Raw genomic sequence first — 17,122 nt, 5'->3', positions numbered from 1 at the left:
TTTTTAACCCACTACCTCCCCGCATAGATTTTGTCCCTGAGAAAACAAATGTTTTTGGTATAAATTAGAATTTCGGAACGGAACTCGAAAGTCGACGTTTCACCCGGCAGTGCTGGAGATCCCTCCACAGAACCGTGTCCGTGATAGCTTTGAAAACATGAAAAGCCTTTTTCCCACTCAGTTTGCATTCACACCGACTGCAGCAGCTCATAACTGATTCATATCTTGTTCCAGCCTCAGCAGAGCTGCAGCTCCCAGTCACTGTCAATTATTCAAGATTCATTTGAAGGTTTACTGTCCTAGAGAACATGTCGCAATGTGCAATTAAACGCTAGTTTGGACTGCCATCTTTAGAAAAATCCGTTTAAGAACATTTAATCTATCATGTGTAACTTTTAAATGTTTCTAAAACTGTAATTTCTCATCTGATGATCATAAATGACCTGTAACAGCAAATGGGACTAAGGGCCCCTATCTTGCACCCGGCGCAGCGCGGCGCAAAGCCCGACGCAAGTGTCTGCTAGTTTAAGACCGTCCAGCGCCCACATCGTTTAAATAGCAAATGCACCTGGTCTTACAGGGAGGTGTGTTCAGGTGCATTCTGGGCGTGCTGGTCTTACAGGGAGGTGTGTTCAGGTGCATTCTGGGCGTGCTGGTCTTACAGGGATGTGTGTTCAGGTGCATTCTGGGCGTGCTGGTCTTACAGGGATGTGTGTTCAGGTGCATTCTGGGCGTGCTGGTCTTACAGGGAGGTGTGTTCAGGTGCATTCTGGGCGTGCTGGTCTTACAGGGAGGTGTGTTCAGGTGCATTCTGGGCGTGCTGGTCTTACAGGGAGGTGTGTTCAGGTGAATTCTGGGCGTGCTGGTCTTACAGGGAGGTGTGTTCAGGTGCTTTCTGGGCGTGCTGGTCTTACAGGGAGGTGTGTTCAGGTGCATTCTGGGCGTATTGCTATCTTGAGGCAGTGGGAAGTGATGGCACCATTGACCAACAAAAACCTGGTCTAAAGTCAATAACGCAGCATTTCATTGTTATTTTAACAGAGCATTAGTAAAATGCTCCTGCGAGGTCGCAAAATGATTTACAACAGCTAGACGGCGCTACCCACATCAGTCCATGTTTGTGTTGGCTTACTAGTTTCTTTTCCCTTTTCCCCCCCGTACTGTGTAAAGCTTCTTTGGGTGTCATGAAATGCGCTATATTCATCTAAGTTATTTTGATGGTTGCTACAGCAATCTCTTAATGCTTTGGCTCGTGAACCAGCGACAGTGATACCGTTACCCAGTTTAGCTCACGATACAGCCAAAGTAGGCTAAGTTACCGTGTGCAACCCTTGAAATGTTAGTTAATATGTATTTAATCACTGCTTAAGCACTTCTGGTTAGACACTAACTACATTTTGTTGTTCTGTACTTGTGCAATGACAATAAAGTTTAATCTAATCGAAAAAAAACAACGCGAACGATGCATCTGTAAGTCAGCCAAACCGCTGTGGCTGATTTTTTTTTTTGGAAGAAGTTGGTGTGTTTCTCAGTTTGAATAATTATTTACACATTTTAAAACTTCTTGTTGTAAGAGTTTGTTGATTCAGGAATTTAAAAGTCTTGTCAGAGAGCTTTAGCCTTGATTTTATTTTATTTATTTTTTTTACTTGCAATCTTGGCAAGGAATCATTAAAAACAAACCCAAGTCTTACACAATAACTGCAAAATTTAAAACCTTGAATGCCAGCGTGGCAAAAACCTGGCCCCCAGCTGCTGTTGGATGTATGTCAAACATGTTTAATGCAGCCATTTCATTCACTGACCATGTTGTCTTCTGTCCTCCTGCAGAAATGACTTCTCCGCCTCGCAGCAAGCTGTAGAAGTGGACAGCATCGTCCTCACGTGTCCAGAGATCTCAGGTAGAGTTCACAGCTCCCCAAACGCATCACACAGGATTCTTTTGAAAAAGCTGTTTTTAAAGAGAGAAGAGGGTGATTTACTGGCTGAAAGCTGGTTATTTTGGGCACACTGTGTTCCTCTCGCTGGGAGGAAAAGACTGAACCGTGTGTGTTTGTGTGTCTCTGCATGGATGTGGTGTGTGTGGTCAGTCTGCACTGATCAGTGTGTGTGTGTGTGTGGTTGGCTTGTATGTGGCTTTGGCACGTGTGCGCAGCATATGTGAGAAAAGTGTACGTCTTCACTGATCAGTATCTGTGAGTGTGTGTGTGTGGTTGACTTGTATTTGGCTTTGGTGTGTGTGTGTGTGTGTGTGTGCGCCTCTGCACTGATCTGTGTGTGTGTGGCGTCTGTGAGAATTGTGTGAATGTACTGATCAGTATCTTTGTATCTGTGTGTGTGTGTGATGATGTGTGTGACAGCCAGCAGCATCTGCAGGGCTGCAGCTCTGTGCCGAAGCAGAGGAGGAGACCTCAGGCCTCCCACGTTTCAATCCTCGAAGCTCCTGGCCGAAGGGAGAAGAGCGTGTACGAAACACTCGCTCGGCTTAGAAAAGCTCTGTAACCCAAACAACTGCGCCAATACCAAACAATCGGACAGTCTTGGAAAAAGAAAACTGGAAAATAAAGTTGACCACGGAGGGGGGGGGGGGGAGCTAAATGTAGAACAGCTCATTGTCCGGAGGATTCACAGCGAGCGAGTCGGTGTGCTGATGGCGTTTCTGTCAGCCGGCTGGCGCCAAACCGGAACAAACTTTTCGAGGGCGTAGAAGAAGAAGTGTTTTTGGTGATTTTACACGAAGACGCCAAAGAAAATCTCTCAAGGACGAGAAACCAAAGTATTTCCAGGAAGTGAGAAGGCGTCTGACCAAGGGGGTAAGCCTCTCCCCGGAACGCGTAGCTCCTGTGGCGCCATTTTGATGCTACCAAGCCATCACCTCCCGTTAGCATTCCATTGACTGCCATTCATTTTGACGTCACTTTGACAGAGAATAACTTTACATCTGAAGCGTGTAAAGACTCTATTTGTCTGTTGTTTATTTCTAAAGAAACACGACAATGTATAAAAGGCTCCATTACCTTGTAGCTCACGTTATGGCTCCGTAGCAGACGTTTTGTAAAAATAGGCTAACGATTGGGTCATAACGACGAGACTTACTGTCGCATAGTAGAGGAATTACCGTATAGTACAGGAGAAGCTCTCAGGCACTTTGGACTCACATTAGCTGTTTGTTTAAGTGTAATTACTAATGTTAACTGTCATTTTAGTGATCAATAATTAGCCTGTGTCTATGTTATCTCCTTACATATACCTACGCTCTCCGTCTCTGCTAGATTGGGAATGATTGAGATTTCTCTTGGCACAGCTACCAGAAGACTTCCAACTTTCAGACAGGTTGCTCACGTCACATCTACGTCTTCAAGCTCAGTTGGAGGCTGCTCAGTAACGCTCAGCCATCACCAGGAAAGAGCTTCTAATGTCCTTCACTGGTCTCCGTCCAGAGCAACGGGGTCTGTTGGTCCAGTTTATATACTGTCTATGCGTCTGAGACGGACAATCTTCTGTTCTTGTGCTACATGTTAGAAAGGGAAACTCTGGACAATGTTCATATTAGAAGAAAAAAACCCGTTTAAGATTTCCCCTCAGAAGACGGCATCAATCATGCAAATAATCTGTTGAATTTGTTATTGACAGTCTTGATTGTTTCATTGTTTAACCTTTTTTCAGACCAGGACACCCTGAACATAAACATAAAGCGTCGCTCTGTCCAGCAGAAGAGGAAGCCGTTGGAGGACTGCTACACTTTCCCTTCGCAGGTCAAAGCAGCCGAGGTAAGAGCCGATGCAGCAGCACAGAGGTCCGGACTACGTTACCCAGAAATCAACTGCACACCTGTCCTTCCTCTCAGTCTGAGCTGGGGACGGTGTCAGTCAACTTCAGTGTCTCTGGTTCAATGTCACAAAAGTTGACTTGTGACATTGTGTGTGAAGTAATATTAGTAGTGAAGTAATATTGCTTAAAAAAACTAAATGAAATGATTTACGTTCATTTTTATTTCATCTTTATTTGGTTTTTTGACCTGTTTGGCAATATAGTTTTGGTTTAGTTTCAGTTTTTCTTAAAGGTTTTTATAGATTTTATTTAGTTTCATTTTACGGCACATTTACTGTGTTTCAGCATCTAGTCCGATGTATTCTTGTTTTATACCAAAACAGAGCTAAAGATGATATTGTAAAACACAAAAATAGCTGCACATAAGATGATGATTTGTGTCTTGGGTTGCTTATTATTTTCTAACGTTAACAACAGCCATAGCACATTTATAAGGTGATAATATGTCAGAAGTTGGTGTTTGTCAGCTTGTTTTGGGGTCCGTTTATCCACCTGTAGTCTACAGCAGGTGTTCTCAAGTTTTTTTCAATAATGTTCCCCCTTTGAACAGTTTTTTTTTAAGCCATGTACCCCCTAACCAGTGCAAATAATGTTTGGTAGAAAATAAAAGTCTCTATAAAGAGGAAGAATACAGCGATGTCAGCGATAGATTTACTAAACAACAGGCGATGCGAGACTACTGTAAGAAGAACATAACATGGGGTTTTATGCCTTTTCTGCTCTCCGTCTGTTTTACTTGAAACAGACAGCGTTGATGGTACTGTATAAAGGGAAAATATTTAGCTGAATCATTGGTAAAATATATAAATACAAAAATAGCGATTCTAGGGAGAGTAATCGATTCTAAAAATCGTCGCAAAGTAAATCACGATACGTACAATTTTAGATTTTTTCCCCCCCTATCCCTAATATTTATACTGCAATTGTGTAGTTTTGTACTTATGGCCCCTGCCTTGTTTCCGGGGCTTAGCGCCGCCCAAGACAATTGTGATTGGTTTAAAGAAATGCCAATAAACCAGAGCACGTTTTTCTCCCATCCAGGAATGCTGTGTGGACTAGCCAGACCCCCCTCCACAGGGCTGCGGAGGAAGGTCTGGCAATGCGAGACTAATCCCCCTTTAACGAGAGTTTTTTTTCTCAGCAGCCTCTGCGGCCGACCGTCTACCATTCGGTGTGCTTGACGTGCAGCAAGCCGAGCGAGGATGTCAGCAAGTGTCAAAGCTGCGGGAGCGGCGCAGCGCTGCTGCCCTGTCGCCAGCAGGCCACGCTGTCATCCCTGACCCCGCGGCCCCCCATCCGGTCCCAGCCCTCCCCCGGGCCAAACGGCCTGCCACAGAACTTCTACAAACCGGCGACGACCATGAGGGGGCCACGCGGGGAGACTCTGCCCGTACGGATCACGAGCATCAGGGGGAGCGTGCTGCCTCTGAGCAACGGCCGGCCGCCTCTGTTAGCCGGGACGTCGGGCTGCTGCGGAGCCAGGAACACGCCCAAAGGGAAAAGGGCCGCGGCGCAGCAGCATGAGCTCAACGACCCCAGTGAGTAATAGAAGTACTGATAATCACAAAAATACTTTTTGAAGGTGTGGAAACCATTTTTGATATTGGTTGATGAGACCTAAATGTCTGATTTGTGTGTTTGCTGCTGTGCTACGCCCTTAATCTGAGCAAACTTTGATCCTGCACTCTGATACTCTGGCAGCCCTGTCTGTCTGTCTGTCTGTCTGTCTGTCTTGTTTTTCTTTCCCTATTTATTTTTTCCATCTGCTTTTCATTTTTTTTTTTTATTCACTTGTCTAGTCTTAGTTTTAGTGTTTGACTATTATGAGAAAAATTGAAAAGAAAGTATAAAAAAAAGAAAGAAGTACTTATAAGTAGGGCTGGGTATCGTTCCAAAATATTCTATACCAATACCATGACTTTTATACCGGTTCCTAAACAATTCTTTTTTCGATACCAATTTTATAAAACAAAAAGAAATTACATTACACATTACGGCACAAATCTTTTATGTATTTTTCAGCTCCTACTACGTGAGTCCCGTCTCTGTGTAACGTAGAGATTTCCCTGCGTGTCTCTACGACGTGTAACGTTAGACAGCCAATCACAGACATCATTAGATCTTGGTAGCAGTATGCTGCGTGCTGATTGGCTCAGTGACGCTGATGAGATTTACTCCTTAGGTATTGAAATTGGGTATTTTGGTATTATGGGTATAATGTTCCACCTATGAACAGTTTTTTTTTAAGCCATGTACACCAAAACAAGCGACAAAACCTTCAAAAAAAGTGACAAACTTCAAAAACTTTGAAAAAAGTGACAGACTTGGAGAAAACAAAGTCTGTAGAAGTAACTACAGCCTTGGAACTGAGAAACATTTAGCAAAAAATGTCACGTACCCCCTGCAGTCCTCCAGAGTACCCCTAGGGGGACACGTACCCCCTGCAGTCCTCCAGAGTACCCCTAGGGGGATACCTACCCCTGCAGTCCTCCAGAGTACCCCTAGGGGGACACGTACCCCCTGCAGTCCTCCAGAGTACCCCTAGGGGGACACGTACCCCCTGCAGTCCTCCAGAGTACCCCTAGGGGGATACCTACCCCTATTGGAGAAACACTGCATTAGGACACCCTGGCACCCAATTTTCAACCCTTTCTGACGCAAGTCATCCAGCAGAGTTGTACTGATCAAGTGCACAGGCGCGTTTTTGGGGGTACAAATGAGGAAAGTCGGACATAAGTCTGGGCTTTCTAAATGCAGGGTTCTGCACAAACTGGACTCTGCATGTCAAGTCCAAATTTCTCTCAACACTACACAGCCAGATTAGTCGAGTAAAACAAACATTACACCTAACAGAAAAAGCTCTAGGAAAAGTAAGCAAACACACAGGCAGCTAGATTCCAACAGTGTCCCTGCCAAATAAAAAGCAAATGTGACATAAATGAGAGAACAAAAAAGAGCAAAATTCAAAATAAGATCACAACAAAGGAACCGGGAAGTGCTCGGAGGGTGCTGTTATTTTAACAATAAAACGGGTTGCATCTGGATCCAAAAGCCTTTTAATATGTCAAAAGATCATCTGTTGAAATCCTAAAGTTTTAGGGGGTACACAGGACAGTTGATTTGGTTGGATTTAGTTTAATTAGGCCTAGAAATATACACATAATCAGGGTTTTCCCGACCATTATAAAGTTTAGGCGCAGCACCTGAGCTGAATGAATGTCAAATCAATGTGAGCATCAAAACCAACTACATTTGTGGATCTCTTTTAGCATGTGTTGTCTTTTTATTCTTTTTGAGTTATCTGCTCGAGCTTTTCCAATATTTCCAAAATGTCAAAGGTGTTATTAGCAACGTAACATCAGCAATTATACCCGTTCTCCACAACGCCCGGTTGTTGTTGTTAATGATAAAAATGTGTTGTATCTGGATCCAAAAGCCTTTTAATATGTCAACAGATCATCTATGTTAACATTTTAAATTTTTGGGTGGGATACAGAACTATTTTTCTGTTGGATTAGGTGCAATAGGGCCTCAAGTCTGCATAAAAATACACATCATAAATTTTTTTTTTTAAATCCAACAAAGTGCAGTGGTTGGTAAGAAAATGTCAAAGATGTTCAACAATTCTCCCCCGCCCCTGCAGTCGTCCTGTCCAGCGACGAGGAGGAGGAGGAGGCAGACAACGCAAGCACAGGAAGTGTCAACAGACTGGACAGCGTTTCCCCCCGGCCCGCCGACTCGGCCCACTCCTCGCCGGCACCCTCTGGTGGCCGAGTGGAGGCGGCGGTGAAGAGCGCCGGCGGCGAGCCGGAGGAGCTGAACTCGGGATTCTTCGAAGACGTCAACATGAAGATCACGATACCACGGAGAGCCCGCATGAAGGATCAGGTGAGACTCGGTCAGGGGCTGTAACGATAGACCGCGGTGATGACGTCATTATCGCCATCACCGTGTGTGTGTGTGTGTGTGTGTGTGTGTGTGTGGTATAAACTATTTTTTTGTGATAGTTGCGGGCAAAAATCCTTGATTTCATCGCAGGGTTTGCAGCTTTTCAGAAAGGACAAGAAGGCTGTACAGTGTGTGCAGGGTGTGCAAAAATGGCATCTCTTTTTTTCAAAAATCTTCTTTTGCAGTTTGGAAATCAGCCCCCTGAGCAGTTTTCACCGCGGACAAAGAAGCCCAAATTCGCGCCCAACAAGTGTGGCAGCATCATATTGGAGTGTCGGAGCGTGAGGGTGGGAACTCTACGCAGGATGGTGACCAAGCCCGTCGTCGTGAGTACTTTTGATTTCTTTCATGTTAAAGTGCCCATATTATGAAAAAAATGACATTTCCTGGTATTTGGGGTTATTTTGTGTCTCTGGTGCTTCCACACGCATACAAACTTGGAAAAAAAAAAACACCCATGCTGTTTAGAGTGAGATACGGTTTCTGAATGTGTCCTGCCTTCAGTCTCCGGGTGAGCTGTTCAAAATCTGCACGGCTTTCTACGTAACTAGCCGAGACGAGCATGCTAGCGGTTAGCCCCCTCGTTCTGAATGTCAAAACACTGCTACAACACACACTAGTTCACCATAATCTCCAAAAGAACTACTTCCATGTCCCTGTTCTGCAGGTATTCCACACAAAGTTGGAAGTGTTCCCTCGTTAAGAAGAAGTCTCCCAGCTAATCCTGCCTTGTACAGGCTGAAGTTGGAGAAACGGCTAGCTAGCTGATGTGATCCTTACCTAGCTACTGCGCATGTGCGACTCCCAACAAAGATAAAACAGAAGTGAGAGGTCTCCCTCTGTAGCTAAAACAGAGAGCTCAACACACAGGGTGAAAAGAGGAGCTGCAGCAATGTGCAGTACAACAAAAATATGGTGTTTTTGGATAATTGAACCATGTGAACCTATTCTGGTACATACTCAAAATACAATTATGAACCTGAAAATGAGCATAATATGAGCATTTTAAAATCTTAATCTCGGCGGTATATTTAGAGAAAATAACTCGTGGAAAGAGCTCATGGTGAACTTATGTTGCCACAAGAAGAAAAGCACAGAAAACCAACCAACATCCTCACTCATTCCAGTCGAGCGAGTCGAGTGTTATTTTTGAAAAGATGAATGCAAATGACATTCCCTGTTCTTTGTCTTTTTCAGTTTTCCATCGACCACGTCCAGCTGGAAACTGAAGGTACGAACGCACGTGCAGTAACAAACTCAGTAATGAAACTCTGGGCAGAGCTGTTGGATCGGACGGCAGCAACAGTCTGTCTGCTGTTTCAGGAAGACGCAGCGGCGCAGTTTGCTGTCTGTGCTGGCCAGCAGAGATTAGTTTAGTCGCACTCGAACAGCTTTATTTCTATAAAATCTGCAAACACACCAGTGAGAAATACTGTATGATGCACTGGAAGAAGCGACCTATATCACCCATACTATCTGTAATTTTAAATCCTTTTTATTTATGTCGAACGCTAAAAATGACAGCCAAGATAAAAAAAAATTTGTTTGGCATCACACCATTCACAAATATGCATGGACAATAAAACATTAATATAACACATAGGGCCCTATCTTGCACCCGGCGCAGCGCAAAGCCCGCTGCATGTGTCTGTGCTAGTATAAGACCGACGCAGTTCCCGTCCTGCGCCCGCGTCGTTTAAATAGCAAATGCACCTGCACCCGTCTTTGCGCCCATGGGCGTGCTGGTGTTACAGGGAGGTGTGTTCAGGTGCATTCTGGGAGTATTGTTGTCTTGAGGCAGCGGGAAGTGATGGCACCATTGACCAACAAAAACCTGGTCTAAAGTCAATAACGCAGCATTTCATTGTTATTTTAACAGAGCATTAGTAAAATGCTCCTAGGCTCGTGCACAGCACATGCACACTATGCTTGTTACACACACAGGGACGCACAGCAGCACACACACATTAGCAATGCGCCAAGGTACAAACACGCCTGGCATGTTACGCCCCAAAACACACCTATGAATTAATGAAGACACTAAGTACAATCTATATTTATTAGGGCTGTCAAATGATCTTTTTTTTTATCGTGATTAATCCTTGAAAACTATATGTATGTATATCACGTTGCACTTTTCTGCATTTTTTGCACTTCTGGTTGGACGCAAACTGCATTTCGTTGTCTTTGTACTTGTACTCTGCACAGTGACAATAAAGTTGAAGCTAATCTAATCTACAACCCTTTAGAACCATGAGCCCGGCACACGGACCCTTTTTTCCGCCGTCAAACTAGCAAAAGTGGATTTGGACACGCCCTAAAAGCACCTGCGCCATACGCTTCACGCCATGCGTTTAGGTCGTTATAATAAGGCCCATCGTGTCATATCTAGCCTCATATATCGGTGTTTGCATATTTGTTATACATTGCCCAGCCCTACACTTAATATGTTTAAATCAAGTTCTATATACGGTCTGTTCTCGGTCTTGTTGGAGGTTCTTTGAGTAATATCATGTTTTTATTCTTCTATGTGACGTATTTTGTAAAAATGAGCTTGTTTGTACGTCAGGGGCGGAGCCAAACACGGTGGAGAAGGTTTGTCTTCAGGCGTCGGAGCTGATCAGCTGCGAGTGGTGCAGCGTCCGGAAACTTCCCGTCTTGTTCTTCCAGACGACTCCGGTCGAGTGCGTCCGCCTGCGCACGCAGCTCAACATGGCCAAGGAGAAGGGAGCGCATTGGTACGACTGCGCTGGGGACCGTAAGTAGAAAAATCCACAGTTACAGTATAAATAGTAGGCTTTTGGGAGTGAGGGGGTGGGGGTTGGGTCTTGAGGGACATCGGGCAGAATTTTCATCGGCACCTCAACAATCCCGGAAGTGGAACGTTGTCGATATAGACTATGGCTATTTATCCCTCCTGGTGTCCTCGGGTCAAATCTGACCCATTTTCAAAAAGCTTCTATATCAGAAATTTGGGTTTCTTTCAACCACATTGTCAAAACAAAATAAGGTGGATGGTTCCCTACAACGCTCTTCACAAGTAAAATAAATGACCATTCCACTACTTTCATTGAATTTGGGTGTTTTATTCAATTTCATAGCATTTGAAGAAGAAAAAAACCGATAAAAGAACGTTGAAAAAAGTGAAAAAAATGTCGAAGCGCAGAAAAAATCGACAAAAACGTTGGAAATAGAGCCAAAACAATTGGAAAAAAGCTTAAAAAACTTCAAGATAACTGACAAAAACAACGAAAAAAGTGACAATAACATCAGGAAAAGCCACAAAAGTGTCGAAAAAGACGACCAAAACGTTGAAAAAAAGTTTGTATTTCAAATTTTGACCCAGAAACGGAACAGAAAGTTCCCTGGTCAACGGGAAGACAACACGAGGGTTACATAGCTACGTTTTTGCTAATGACTATCTTTTGCTATGTTTTATATTCCCTACCTGCTTTTAATTCTAATGTTCTGTGGCTTGACATAGAGCAGAGTCTGAGAAAACAATTTACACTGCTGGATCAGCAGCGCCGATATGAACTGAATACACTGAGGTTTATCATGAGCCGTGTTTGTTAAAGGTTAACTCCAGCACAGTAACGAGCTTCACATGTTTTCAGGAGAAGAGATCAATGCAGCGGATAAAACCGGAATATGTCCTTCAGTCTCACAATAAATTACACTTCTCTTAAATGTAGTAAAACGATGCACGAAACTAAAGTTTTTATTTTGTACTTTTTGTGCTGAATCCAATTTTGTACCGTCCATTCCTACAGAGCAGGGGAAGTTTAATGTTCATCCTTTCTGCTTGACTGAACGTAACTGGCCTTTATGTCCTGTATTATTAATTTACGGCTCCCAATTTATTTTATTTATAATCTGCCAACTTCATTTTCTGAACAGCTCCAGTACATTCAAGCTAGCCTGGGAAACCCTGACGAACTTCCGCCAAATTTGATATTCTTCTCTGCAAGTCAGTCTGGCCGAGAGCCCATTCAAGCCCATTTCCAATTTTTCCAAATCGAAAACTGGCCAGTTTTCAGAATTGGGGGTGCTCAGACTCTCCCATCCCCCCTTGTAAATTACGCCTATGCCTAGGCATCGGTATTGGAACATCTCTACTGTTAATGAGAGATTTCATCTCTTCATGTTTTGATACAATGTATTGCATTTAAAATGAAAGGGAAAACCTAAATAAAATGTGCAAAAAGTCTTTCTCAAAGCCCACTTTGTCTCTCGCTGTGTGCGGCCAGAGTCGGATGAGAAGTTCATCGTTTTGATCTTCGAGAACGGCCTGGCGATGAAGGAGCAGGCCATCCTGGAGGACATTCTGGGCGAGATCGGCCGGACCAACAACCTCAGCAACTTTCCCGCCAAGCTGCCCTTCGAGGAGGCCAACATCCGCCTGGTCAACTACAACAAGGCGTCCAAACAGAAGGAGGAGAAGGTGGGCATCTGGGTGACAACACAGACCTGCAGAGGTTTCAGGAGCTGAAATACCTGAGCTTTTCTGTCCTTTCTTTCTTTTTTCTCTTTCTGCTACACGCTTATTAGGCCCATTTCCCTAAATTGAGTCTGTGCAGGATGTAAAGCTTAGATCTTCCTATCATACTGTGCAGCGCTGCCACCAAGCTCCATTCACACACAAATAGTTATTTTAGGTATTAACTCTAGAATAGGTGAATGTGGGGAACAGGGAGGACATGGGAAAAGAAAGAGAAAGTAAGTTTCGGCTGCCATAGTTACAACAAAGTTTGTTTGTAGATATCTAGGGATTGTTTTTATTTGAATGACTCAAAAAAGGGCTTCTGAATGTGATCAGTTTGACATGCAAAACTGGTGATTGGTAATATCGGTTAACATTCTTCCACTTTGTCTAATTTTGGTGGGGGGAAATGTGCAGAAATGTTGAAGGAAAAAAATCCAAGACTGTGAGTTGTAAGTCGGTTCTCGTTGTGTCCCTCTCTCTGCAGGAGAAGCCGATACAAACCCCTCCCAAAATCCCCCCAGCCTCCCCGGTGAGCCCGGTCACCATGCCCAGTCGCACACGCATGGCCACCCGTCAACACAACGCCGCCTACTTTGACGATGAAGAGGAGGACATGACGGACCTCCAGCCCACCTTCTCCGGACCAATTGTCAAGTGAGTGACTCTTAAGTCGCCTGTAAGGCCTCCTGCACACACACTGTGAGCGTGGCGTGTCTGTTTTTATTTTGGCTCCCATGTTAACAGGTTAGAGCTTGGGGGAGGGAGAGGGAGGGGGGTGGGTTGATTGGGTGTTATCCATGATAGATAACAGTTTGTTCAGTGACCTCCTCTCCACCACAGCTTCAAATGTCTCCTGTTTGCAGCCAACAACGGAGCCCGCCTTTTGTTAAGTCTGTTTGTGTTGCTGGCTCCGATGCTGCTGCCCCAGCAGATGGTGGAGGAGAACAGAGCACTGGCCACAACAGACTTACTTATAACTTAAATACTAATAAAACGGTCTGAAATGTCTGCGAGGTAGGGGGCGACGGAGCTGCGAGCCAGCTTCACCCTGAGCCTTTTCAAGCCGATGTAGAGCCGGTAGCGTTGCTCGGCCGCGGAGCAAATGCTGCTAGACGTCTCTTTGAGAGAGAGAGAGAGAGAGAGAGAGAGACATAGACATGCGCCTCTGGTATGAATGGCTAGGCGCAAGTATCTACGCTACGCGACACTTCTGCGTGCGGCGTGTTCCAGCTGTAATGCTCCCAGTGTAATCGTGTTGTTGCTGTTTGTCTTCCAGATTAATGGTGTACCCTCCCCCTCCGGCCAAAGGAGGCATATCGGTCACTAATGAAGACCTCCACTGCCTTAATGATGGAGAATTCCTAAACGACGTTATCATAGACTTTTATTTAAAGTAAGTATGTGGTCCGTCTGTAGCGGACCAAGATGATAACCTCCCACACAATACAACGTATTCACTCTGTGACGGTTGTATTGTACTGTGACGAGTTTCCAAACCTTCCATTGTTTTTTTTACCCCCCTATCTTTCAGATATTTAGTTTTAGAGAAATTGAAAAAAGAAGATGCACAAAGAATCCACGTGTTCAGCTCCTTCTTTTACAAGAGACTAAACCAGAGGGAGCGGAGGAACGCTCCCGACACGACAAATCTGCCGTGAGTGTCTAACAGAATCAACACCAGGGATTTTAACGTCACGTTTGGATGTTTTCGCCGCAAAATTCTTCAAACCTTTTTGTTTTGATTTTTCCAGAATCCAGAAAAGGAAGCACAACAGGGTTAAGACGTGGACTCGGCACGTGGATCTGTTCCAGAAGGACTTCATTTTCGTTCCCATCAACGAGTCGTGAGTCCTCAGTTTGACAAATCACACAACTTCAATTCTGTACCGTAAAGTACAAAGCTGCTCCGCTTCCTTATCAAAATCACACCACAGGTAGTTATCATAGCTAAGAGTTAAAGGTAAGAGCCGAAGGGATATTTATTGCCCAGCTTCTACAACACGTGTCAAACTCGAGGCCCGTGGGCCAAACCCGGCCTCGCGCAGGTTTGAATTCAGCCCGCATACTAATTAAGGTTCACAATAAATGTTATCTAGTTGAGCGCCAAACCCAAAAAGACCGGGTGGTTTTTCAAACTGCGATTCAGGACACTCAAAGCAGGGCACTCAGAAAATCCCCCAGAAGCAGAGAGTTTTCATATTCAGGCTATGGTTGCCTGCTTTTAAAAATATAATCTTTGTTTTGCTTGATTTGCTAAACTCTATAAAGGCTACGATATTTTTTGCTGACTTTTGTAGGGCTTTATGTCGACAAAGAAAAAAGCAACATGCAGTAGAACAGTCAAAGATATTTGACTTTTGTCAATAAACTATACTTGTCTGGCCCTTGATGTGATTTTCATTTTCCAGAGTGGCCCTTAAAGCTTTAGTGCGTAACTTTTTGATATTAATTGTCGGCCGTTAAATTCAAGCCGTAGCCTAATGAGTTTCTACAAAGCTAATGAAGGGGGGAGGAGTGTAAGAGTAAAATATAACATTGACATAACATTATTTATTATACGTTTATTTGATTCACAGCTGCTATATAGTGTTTTGACCTCGACAACCCAACTGCATTTTACTGCAAACTTGTGACTAGTTAACTTCCTAAAGCGGGCACAGTCGCTTGTTTGCTAAGAGTCGGGTCGGTGATTGTGAATGTGTGATTGTGAATGTGTGATTGTGTAAAGGTGTTCATCAGATAGATACTATCCTTTAGTGAACTTGTGAATTTCGCCAGCCGTCTTCTCTCCTTTACGGAGACAGACGCTGTGTGCACGGTGGGCTCGATGGTGTTTTAAGCCTCCAACGTCGCCTTCCAGGCAGCTAACCCTCACCTTAACACTAACATAACTTCATTGACATAACCATTGCCGCGCTGCCTGGAAGGCAACATTGGGGGCTAAACACACCAAACACCGCACGGTGGGAGGAGCTGTGTGTGTGAGACACAAGTGACAGAGAGACGGAGGACAGCAGGGAAAGGAAATGCAGAAGAACGTCTTTTAAATAGCGTTAAAAGAAATAATAATAACGAAATGCAATGTGCGGCGGCCGGTGTTGATAGTGAGGCGCACCACCACATTAGTCTATGTGTGGGAAACACTGATAGCTTTAAGGGTTGCCAAGTCTTACAAAATGTAAGACTTGGCAACCTGTAAGAGGACTGTCCTCTCCTGGTACACCAACTGCAACACTGGGTCTGGTTTAACTGTGTCCCAGAATAAAAAAAAAAAAAGTACTTTAACTAGTTTGAACTCTTTGTTTTGTCAGAGCTCACTGGTACTTGGCGGTCATCTGCTTCCCGGGCCTCACGGCTCCGGTGTACGAGCCCAACCCGCTGCGCCACAACGCCGACCCCCCGCCAGGGGAGGACATCCCGGACCACTGTCGTCCTCTGTCCCCAGACAGAGACGAGCTGGACGGCTACTCGGAGGACCCGTCCCCCGGCGTCCCCGAGGCGCCCGCAGAGGGTCCGAGCGAGGAGAACGCAGCCTGCACGGAGGGGGGGCCGGAGCCTTCCAACGCCACGGCAGCGTCGGGCAACGGCCAGGCTGACGCAGAGCAACACTACACAAGTGAGTCACCGTCCGTTTTGAGGACTTTAACTATCGTGGTTTAGGGCTGGGAGTGGGATCTCTATACTCTGGGTATCCGCGGGGTCTGGAAGCTTTAGTGCGTAACTTTCTGATATTAATAAACACAGCGCTGTGAAACATCAACCTACTGTCAGCTGTTATCAGAGGACGCAGGAGAGGGGAAACAAGACCTAAAAATAGAAAGTCTCAAAACCAAACTGCCAATACGCTCATTGACGGTCATTAAGTCGTTCCCTGTATTAGGTGGTTTAATTTGAAAGACATAATGACACTTTGTGATCCATTTCTGTGTAAAAGGGCCGCCACACACCTCGCGTAAAAATATAAGTAGAAGACTGTCCTGTTTTTCAATTGTTGAGCGGCGCATGCGCACCACAGCGTCGCCAGTTTCATTGGTTATAGTGGAAGCACGGTGTTGGAGCATCCACTCCGCGTACATTCCGCGTGCAATGTTGCCAACCCGTTAGACGTGCAGATTAACACACAGGTTTTTATTTCATGCAACAGATTAATGTTGTTTGGTTGTTTATAGGTGAGTTGCACAGAATCAGTGTTTGCTACGGTTCAGGAAAAGGAGAGGACGACACCTTCGCCTTCTCCGACGACCAAAGCTCCTGTCAGGTACTCGGCTTTCTTCACTTCTTCGATTTACTCTTTGTCTTCATTTGGTCTCCATTAAAGGTGCACAATGAGTTCCTGCATGGTTTCAGCGTGATTTCATTTTAGTCTCAAATCGTAGGCATCTCTTCTTGATCCGCTAGCTGCCTGCCCCCTGAACACACCGTGAAAAAGCCCGGTCTCGGGAGACAACACAGGGGTCGTAAACGTCAAACAAACACTAGAGGCACAGGATCGGCACCAAAATACAACAAACCACTCCAGCCAATCACCGACAAGATGGTTGGGGGTTAATGACAGTTAGTCAGTTAGTCATGACAGTTATGGAAACATGGGGGGAGGGGCGAGCTTGCTCTGTTTTGTTTGGTATTTACTTTGAACGTCAACAGATGTGACCATGCAGGAAGTCATAGTGCACCTTTAATTAGTTGATTGAGGGATGGATGGTTCACTTGAATTCCTCTCACATATTTCTGAAAAAGTTTTAAAAAAAGCAACATCTATGATTGCAACAATAAAAAGAACTTTATAAGGATATATATCTTGGCATACATTTTCCCCTTCAATCAATTCTTTTAAGAATACGTTGGATGGTGGCCGGG

The 17,122-nt window shown here is 44.7% G+C and overlaps 1 protein-coding gene across 3 annotated transcripts in view; it reads left to right on the top strand.

The window, feature by feature from the left end:
• Window positions 1–17,122, top strand: part of senp6a (SUMO specific peptidase 6a) — a 41,288-nt gene that overhangs the window by 15,448 nt on the left and 8,718 nt on the right. For 2 of the 3 annotated variants that reach the window (XM_078274338.1, XM_078274337.1), the window contains 14 exons: window positions 1,831–1,901; window positions 3,667–3,770; window positions 4,976–5,369; window positions 7,475–7,719; window positions 7,965–8,105; window positions 8,977–9,010; window positions 10,349–10,537; window positions 12,030–12,223; window positions 12,750–12,919; window positions 13,542–13,658; window positions 13,797–13,919; window positions 14,017–14,109; window positions 15,577–15,881; window positions 16,435–16,523. In XM_078274338.1, coding sequence (XP_078130464.1) covers window positions 1,831–1,901; window positions 3,667–3,770; window positions 4,976–5,369; window positions 7,475–7,719; window positions 7,965–8,105; window positions 8,977–9,010; window positions 10,349–10,537; window positions 12,030–12,223; window positions 12,750–12,919; window positions 13,542–13,658; window positions 13,797–13,919; window positions 14,017–14,109; window positions 15,577–15,881; window positions 16,435–16,523 — 2,269 coding nt within the window. Of the gene's footprint in view, window positions 1–1,830; window positions 1,902–3,666; window positions 3,771–4,972; window positions 5,370–7,474; window positions 7,720–7,964; window positions 8,106–8,976; window positions 9,011–10,348; window positions 10,538–12,029; window positions 12,224–12,749; window positions 12,920–13,541; window positions 13,659–13,796; window positions 13,920–14,016; window positions 14,110–15,576; window positions 15,882–16,434; window positions 16,524–17,122 lie in introns of all 3 variants that reach the window. The other variant, XM_078274336.1, reaches the window with a different exon arrangement.

The sequence above is a fragment of the Sander vitreus genome, chromosome 18 (assembly GCF_031162955.1).
Source record: "Sander vitreus isolate 19-12246 chromosome 18, sanVit1, whole genome shotgun sequence".
Taxonomy (NCBI): Eukaryota; Metazoa; Chordata; class Actinopteri; order Perciformes; family Percidae; genus Sander; species Sander vitreus.
Note: the sequence above shows the minus strand (reverse complement) of the source record. Positions and strands in the feature narration are given on the sequence as shown.